Genomic DNA, 7,500 nt, shown 5'->3' on the forward strand with positions numbered 1-7,500 from the left:
AGCAGCGTTTGTGTGACACTGAGCAGATCTGTGTGGAATAAAAACAGATTATATCACACAGTCAGGAGAATTCCGACTTCTGCAGCCTGTTTACGGGTCTGTTTTATACTTCTCTTTTTTATCCTGACCTTTTTTGAGCTCAGATCTGGACGGTAACGTGTACTTTAGCCCTGTTAGCTACATGCTAACTGTGGCATGACGAGAGTTACACAAAATAATAATTTAAACATTACATTTTTACCCGAACACGTGGTGTTCAGACTGATTCTGTAAAGTTAAATAGGTTTATGTTCTGTTCTAATTTACATCAGTGTTGTTAAAAAGAACAAGGATTTAATAAAGTCCAAAAACAGTCAAATCTGAAAGTAAAGTAACAAAAGATTTATTAATGCATTAAACTGAACTGAAACCCACAAGATATTTAACTCTTATTCCTGACACAAGAGACGTTTATTTTTATGGTTCATTAACTCCAAAGTGTGAAAAATAATTTGTCACAAACGTCGGTCTGCGTCTTTATAAGAAAAATAACAGTTAATTAAAGCAGCACAAAACTCATACAGAGAAAACGGTGACGTCATGGTGACGTCAGATGTTATATGATGTAATTTGACCATAGATCATATGATGCACGATGATGTCATGTTTTGTGGTTGGAGTTTAGACACACAGCAGCTCAGCTAGAGGAGGTTCTGCAGTAACTGAGAGCACCGATGAGTTCTGCTTTGTGGAGCGACTGATTCCTCCAACACGTGTACCGCCTCCACCCAAACACACAGGCCCCGCCCCATCAGGATGGACCCCACCCTCAGGTACACACACACACACAGTCATCCTAATTAATCTGTGTGTAAATGCATTTACTGACACCTAATGACTCTTAGCTACACCTCCATCGCTGCCCTACATGATCCGACGCTCTCGAATGCACAATATTCCCATTTACTCTGACATCAAACATGGAAACCAGAAGAACACTGTGGTGCGGAGGGTGGAGGGAGACATCTGGGTGGGTTTAAAGCTCCACATGAACATTGTCTCTGTTCTTCAGAGTGTGTGCTGGTGGTAAACTCCAGCTGTTTGTGTTTCAGGCTCTCAATAAAGATATGAAAAATCATCTGCAGCAGTTGACGGGCAGAGAGCCGCCCACCAAGGTCAACGAGGTCACCATGAGCATCCGCATTAAAGGCCAATTTGATATGGAGCTGAAGGAGTGGCTGCTGAAGCTGGGCTTCTGATCAACACTGAATTATTATTATTATTATTATTATTATGATTATGTGTGATTAATACATAAAACTGATTCAGTGAAATCGGACAAAGTGTGTGTGTGTGTGTGTGTGTGTGTGTGTGTGTGTTACACCAGATGTATACAGCTGTGTATAAATAAAGTTTAAACCTTGTTTAGTCACCTTGCTGTTCTCTCACCTCTGTATTTATTTATCACTTTATAGGAAACATCATTAATGTGGTTTTATTCCTCATGTAAGTCAAAGTGTATTAAACCTCATCTTGGTGCAGCATCTGGACATCAATGTTATACTTAATTAGAGAAATAGAACACAAAATCTTTACCAGATGTTTCCTGTAAATGTAAGCATTAGATTTATTGTGATAAATGTGCATTTTGTAAAGCTGAGGAAATTAAACACTTTCTTCTTATTGCCCATTTTCATTTTGGATGGATTTTAAAACAGTCAAAGAAATTCCACAAAATGTTAAATTTTAGTGACATTTAATTGACTTAAATTTATAATTTTCTGAAGAGTAAAATTATATTTTTAATCTTTTCAGAATTTAACAAAGTTTTCATCTATTAACCAAAAGTGACCCATAATAATCTGTATTATATTTATAATCCCATAATAATCTGTATTATTATGTTGGCTTTGTAGAAAAATGTCCAAACCCTCAGTAGCCACTTTTTGGCAAAAGTATTGGCACCCCACCGGGTATTCTGGTGACGTCACTCGACACCACGTCACATGTAGCCCCGCCCCAAAACAAGCGAAATTAAAAATGTGCACAACATGGACACGTGACATATCAAAACACTCAGCACAATGAGGGGAACTGCCCCACGGGTATTTGGATCACGTCACATGCTCATGTCCGCTCACCTCCCAAAAGTATTGGCACCCTAGCGGTTTCACAATCTTTCTGTCCACTCGCCTCCAAAATGCACCGGCCTTTGTGAAAACTTGCACCGTCAAAAGCCAACATCAAAGTTTGTCATGATGAACTTTACAAATCTAGTTTTTATTTATAAACTCAAACTCACATTGTGATTTAATTTAAAACATAAAATTCTTAAAGCACAAAAAGTTTATTTTATCTTTATTTACTTTTGTGTGTCCTTTTTGTCCCTTTACAGATTAATCACTCCGATATTAATGAAAACCTGGAAAAATATCTTATATAAATAAAGGTTTCCGCGTTGGCTGGAATGTGACGTCATCAACCGGCGACAGTTCTGGCTGTGGCTCGTGCGCGGCTGGTGAGTTTATAATAATAAACAGGGTTTAGTTTCATGTTAATGTTTTAATTATTGTTATTATTGTTATTATTGTTATTATTGTTATTATTGTTATTATTAAAACTTAAATTACAGTGAGGGGAATTTTATCGTAAATCCGCGCTCAGTTTTGACCGAATTCACCTTTTGTTTATTAACTTTTTGTTTTTTTCATGGACACGTTATATACACGTTATATACACGTTATATACTGGACCTGTATAGTGCTGTGTCACTTTATATACACGTTATATACACGTTATACACTGGACCTGTATAGTGCTGTGTCACTTTATATACACGTTATATACACGTTATACACTGGACCTGTATAGTGCTGTGTCACTTTATATACACGTTATACACTGGACCTGTACAGTGCTGTGTCACTTTATATACACGTTATATACACGTTATACACTGGACCTGTATAGTGCTGTGTCACTTTATATACACGTTATATACACGTTATACACTGTACCTGTACAGTCACTTTACACACACTTTACTGCACATGGACACTTTAAGGACAATCTTTAAAAACCATAAACATTTATGTATATACATTAGTTCATATTCTCCACATATTTCATATTTTTATATTTTTTTTATACTTTCTTATTATTTTATTCTCATTTTATTTTTTGCTTCTTTATATTTTTATATTCTTTATTCTAATACCGGACAGTTGTACAAAGCATTTCACTGCATATCGTACTGTGTGTGTGTGTGTGTGTGTGTGTGTGTGTGTGTGTGTGTGTGTGTGTGACAAATAAAATTTGATTTGAAGATAACAGATGGAGAGCAGAAACACACCAGTGTTTGTGAGGTCACTTCTGAGCGACAGAGACGCGTCACATGAGCACGTGTGGCCGTCTGGTGATGATGTGAGTCCAGCTGCTGATGAACAGAACACGTTGTGGTCATTGCGACCTTGTGGGCTTTGTCTCAGTCACCCTGCACGTTACACTTGTCCCCGCTGTCACGTCCCCTACTGTGGACTGTCCTGTTATCGTGGTTCAGCTCACACGACATGTTCAGAGCTGTTTTATAAAGACTGTGTGTGTGAGGAGCTGAGACAGCGCGGCAGGGTGCAGCACGAGGACACGATCCACATGAGGGACATCCTAATGAAGTCACAGCAGGCAGAGGGGGGACTGGGCCCAGTCATAAAGGACCTGATGGAGAACAGTGGAGGACGAGTGACCGAGAGGGACACAGAGACTATGACTCTGCTGTCCAGACTAGCCGAGATTCAGACGGACAGAGAGGAAGGACACGAGGACGAGGTACAGGACATCCTGCAGAGACTCAGACAGACAGATAGTGAGGAGGAGGAAGATGAGGAAGGGGAAGATGTAGTAACGAGGCTGTCAGGACTAAACATCGAGTCTCTTGATGAAGATGAGCTGTGGAAGCTCCTGCCGGAGAAGGACAAGCAGAGGTTTGAGCAGCTGCTGAAGGACGGAGCGATCGGTGCTCTCGTCCCAATATGGCGGCCGTGGTGGGAGGAGCATGAGCGAGACCGTGCAGTTCTGATCGAGGACCTCCAGCAGGAGGGACATGCTGAAGAAACACGCAGCTCAGAGGAAGGAGAGGACAGAGACGTTCGAGAGGTGGACACGGCCTCAGCACCTCCACTGAAACAGGAAGTCAAGAAACACAAGGTAAAAATGGAGGAAAGCAGAAACGCTCCTCTTTCTATCAGCTGTGAAATCCCGCCCATGTCCTCTCTTTGCTCTGCGTCTCCGTCCCCACTGGTGAGGTTCAGCTTGGTCAACGTGCTGTACGGTTACGCCTTCGCTCTGCCCCTCTTTAACGGAGACGTGTCAGAGACGCAGCAGCTGCTGGAGTTCACTCAGCTTCTTCTGTCCGTGTCCGAGTGTTTGGGACGCAACCTGACATTTGGCTCCTTCTCTGAGGCCCTGAGTGCGGCGATGGCGTCTGCATCCTCGGAAAACCGTGACGCAGACTCGACACTGAGCGCAGTAGAAGGTGTGGCTCACATCCTGAGCGGCGTGAGTAAGGACAAGGGGGCGGGATACACACTGTCAGCTCTCGCCCATCTGCGCTCTGTGCTCAGCAGGGCGCGTGTCGCAGCTCCCCGTGACCACGCCCACTTCAGGAGGATGTGTTTCTTAGCAGAGAAGAAATGTGAGTTCCTGCAGGCGTGGGCCAACGAGAGCACACACACACTGAGGGGTTTAGCCAGATGGGCGTGGGCAGAGTATCAGAAACTGACAGCTGAGAGACAGGAGATGGAGAGAGACAGGAAGCAGGTGGAGGAGAGCTGGAAGAAAGGAAGAGCACGAGGAAAAGTGACGATTGAAGAGATTTAAAAGTTACAGCAGCTGTCAAATAAAATGACAATTATATCAATTTAACAATTAAAAACTTAATCTGTAATTTTTCCTTGTTGAGCTTTTGTTAATCTGCTGTGTGAGGAGTTTGTTTGGAGCTTCACAAACAGTCAGGTCGTAAACATGAAGCTTGGGTTTGTTGTGTTTATTATCTGCAAAACATGGGACTTTATCAGGGTCTGTGTACATCTCACACACACACACACTCACACACACACACACTCACACACACACACACTCACTCACACTCACACACATACACACACACACTCACACACTCACACACATACACTCACACACTCACACACACACACACATACACTCACACACACACTCACTCACACACACACTCACACACACACACTCACTCACACACATACACACTCACTCACACATACACTCACACACACACACACACATACACTCACACACACACTCACACACACTCACACACACATACACACACACACACTCACACATACACTCTCACACACACACTCACACACACACTCACACACACACTCACACACACACACACACACACACACACACAATCACTCACTCACACACACACACACACTCACACACACACAGAGATTTTATGAGCATGTGTATACATGTAGAATGTGTGTGAGAGGACGAGGCGTGAGAGGAACATACAGCACACACACTGGCTGTCGTGTTATACGTCCTGTAGTGTTTTGTATATTTTGTCTCACACTGTTGCACTTTGTGTCTTGGACCAACTTCCTTCAGTCCTTATCTCTGTGTAGCTTCATGTAGCTCTGTGTAGCTTCATGTAGCTCTGTGTAGCTCTGTGTAGCTTCATGGTCCTGAAGGAACATTGTTTCATGTCACTGTGCTCTGGGTCAGATTTGTGGTTGAAATGACAATAAAAGCTTCTTGACTTGAGAGTGTAATAAACGTCACCGCTCAGTAGATGTAGGGGACGATCCTGTAAGGCACTCGTCTGCAGTAAGCGTCCCAAGATACTCCGTACTTCACTCTGCACTGGTGCTCGTCTCGTGCCTCCCTGTGCACCAACAACACGCTGAAGTACAGCACATAGAAGTACGGTAGGATGTGAGAGAACCCTAGGGGGGGAGTTACATAGGAAATAGAGTGCCAGTATTCAAAACTCAACAAAACCTGTGTGTGTGTGTGTGTGCGTGTGTGTGTGCGTGTGTGTGTGCGTGTGTGTGTGTGTGGGACTGACCACAAGGCAGAGACCACGCCAGTGCCATTAAAAGGTCTCCAAGGTAATTAGGGTGTCTGACGAACCCCCACCATCCTGACACTAACAGCCGCTTTCCTGTTGCTGTGGGAATCGTCTCTAAATCTAAAACATTAACAGGGAAGTGCTCAGAACAGGTGTGTGTAGGTGTGTGTGTGTGTGTGTGTGTGTGTGTGTGTGTGTGTGTGTGTGAGGTTGGGACTCACGTCGGACACTGCTGTGTGTTGGGTCTCTCCTGAACTGGTTCTTCTGAGAGTTGGACTTTCGGAAGGTGTAATATCCGACTCCTGAAAGCAGAACAAAGACTCGTGTGTTAATGTGCAGTGTTGGTGTCTGTCAGGAGGGACGTGTCCTAATTACCGTTCAGGACGATGATAGTAAGGACACTGAAGGGCGTGAGCTCATGGGGGTGTGACACAAGGAAGGCTGCTTGGAGGCCATATGTGAACGGAACCCAAACCAAATCACCAAAAGCCAACATAAAGCCAAACCCATCGTGAACAATGTCCATGGTGCTCAACACTGCCTCCTGCACACACACACACACACACACACACACACACACAAATAAACAATGCAATAACTGCCCTCTCTTCACTATATTGTACCCTAATAAAACCCCATAATGCACACTTTTGCCCCGTGTAAGTCTCTGTAGTGTTGGGTGTAGTGTTGGGTGTAGTGTTGGGTGTAGCGTTGGGTGTAGCGTTGGGTGTGTAGTGTACTAACTTCGTTCCACAGAGCGTCTGTGACATAGAGCAATTGGAAGACGTTGACCAGCAGCATTGACACTGATGGTGTTCCTCTGAGCTCAACCTCCTTTAGCAGCATCACTGCATTCAGCACCACCTAATAAACCCAAAGACACACAAACACGCTGGAATGAGTTTTGTTCCAATCATTTCCTTTAGTAGATTAGATTAGATTCAACTTTATAGTAGATACTACGTGTGGTTTCTCACCCAGCCAATTAACCCTGGTCGCAGCTCACAGAAATATTTCAGATCGAATGAGCCGATGCGTGGGTTTAACTCCCGTCCAATAAAGAAATCATACACAGCATGTCCTACATACACACACACACACACACACAGGTCAGCCTCTGTTACTTCTTTTAGTTTGTGTAATTAATAAATATGTGTTCACTGGTGTTTCGCTGGGGTTGTGTGTTTATACCCCTGTGTTCTGACCTGTGTGTCCTCCTGGTGCCAAGGCATGTGCAGGAGCCCAGAAGGAGGAAGTGTAGAGGTAGAGGGAGAGCAGGAAGGCCACGCCCACTGCACACACTGCTAACGGCACCATCAGCTCATACAGGACAGCCAGGGGTACGCCCAAACACACACACACACACACCAACACGGCTGTCACACACAGCGCATGGAACCCTGAAA

General features: G+C 43.9%; 3 protein-coding genes across 7 annotated transcripts in view; 2 read left to right on the top strand and 1 right to left on the bottom strand.

Annotated features, from left to right (window-relative positions):
- Nucleotides 1-1,411, top strand: part of mrpl49 (mitochondrial ribosomal protein L49) — a 1,473-nt gene extending 62 nt beyond the window's left edge. The window contains exons 1-4 of the mRNA XM_027158456.2: nucleotides 1-96; nucleotides 665-812; nucleotides 885-1,009; nucleotides 1,092-1,411. The exon at nucleotides 1-96 is cut by the window's left edge and continues 62 nt beyond it. Coding sequence (XP_027014257.1) covers nucleotides 1-96; nucleotides 665-812; nucleotides 885-1,009; nucleotides 1,092-1,238 — 516 coding nt within the window. The 3' untranslated portion in view covers nucleotides 1,239-1,411. The remainder of the gene's footprint in view (nucleotides 97-664; nucleotides 813-884; nucleotides 1,010-1,091) is intronic.
- Nucleotides 1,412-2,357: 946 nt separating this feature from the next.
- znhit2 (zinc finger, HIT-type containing 2) lies at nucleotides 2,358-4,921 on the top strand. Of its 2 annotated transcripts, none has more exons than XM_027158738.2 (2): nucleotides 2,358-2,497; nucleotides 3,306-4,921. In XM_027158738.2, exon 2 carries the CDS (start codon nucleotides 3,313-3,315, stop codon nucleotides 4,852-4,854), a length of 1,542 nt encoding a protein of 513 aa, XP_027014539.1. In that variant the 5' UTR covers nucleotides 2,358-2,497; nucleotides 3,306-3,312; the 3' UTR covers nucleotides 4,855-4,921. The 2 variants fall into 2 exon arrangements, with proteins under 2 accessions (XP_027014539.1, XP_027014540.1); XM_027158739.2 differs by having other exon boundaries at nucleotides 2,394-2,497; nucleotides 3,313-4,921.
- A 457-nt stretch (nucleotides 4,922-5,378) lies between these two features.
- The window catches only part of tm7sf2 (transmembrane 7 superfamily member 2), a 4,803-nt gene continuing 2,681 nt past the window's right edge, over nucleotides 5,379-7,500 (bottom strand). The window contains exons 5-12 of one of the 4 annotated variants that reach the window (XR_007138736.1): nucleotides 7,300-7,494; nucleotides 7,072-7,175; nucleotides 6,839-6,958; nucleotides 6,470-6,638; nucleotides 6,316-6,396; nucleotides 6,092-6,214; nucleotides 5,705-5,969; nucleotides 5,379-5,674 (exon numbers count right to left, since the gene is read on the bottom strand). Coding sequence is in view for 3 of the 4 variants with exons in the window: in XM_047804434.1 (XP_047660390.1) it covers nucleotides 5,809-5,969; nucleotides 6,092-6,214; nucleotides 6,316-6,396; nucleotides 6,470-6,638; nucleotides 6,839-6,958; nucleotides 7,072-7,175; nucleotides 7,300-7,494 (953 nt within the window). In the remaining variant the exon portion in view is untranslated. Of the gene's footprint in view, nucleotides 5,970-6,091; nucleotides 6,215-6,315; nucleotides 6,397-6,469; nucleotides 6,639-6,838; nucleotides 6,959-7,071; nucleotides 7,176-7,299; nucleotides 7,495-7,500 lie in introns of all 4 variants that reach the window. The other 3 variants (XM_047804434.1, XM_027158437.2, XM_047804433.1) reach the window with 3 other exon arrangements.

This window comes from Tachysurus fulvidraco, chromosome 20 (assembly GCF_022655615.1).
Source record: "Tachysurus fulvidraco isolate hzauxx_2018 chromosome 20, HZAU_PFXX_2.0, whole genome shotgun sequence".
NCBI lineage: Eukaryota > Metazoa > Chordata > Actinopteri > Siluriformes > Bagridae > Tachysurus > Tachysurus fulvidraco.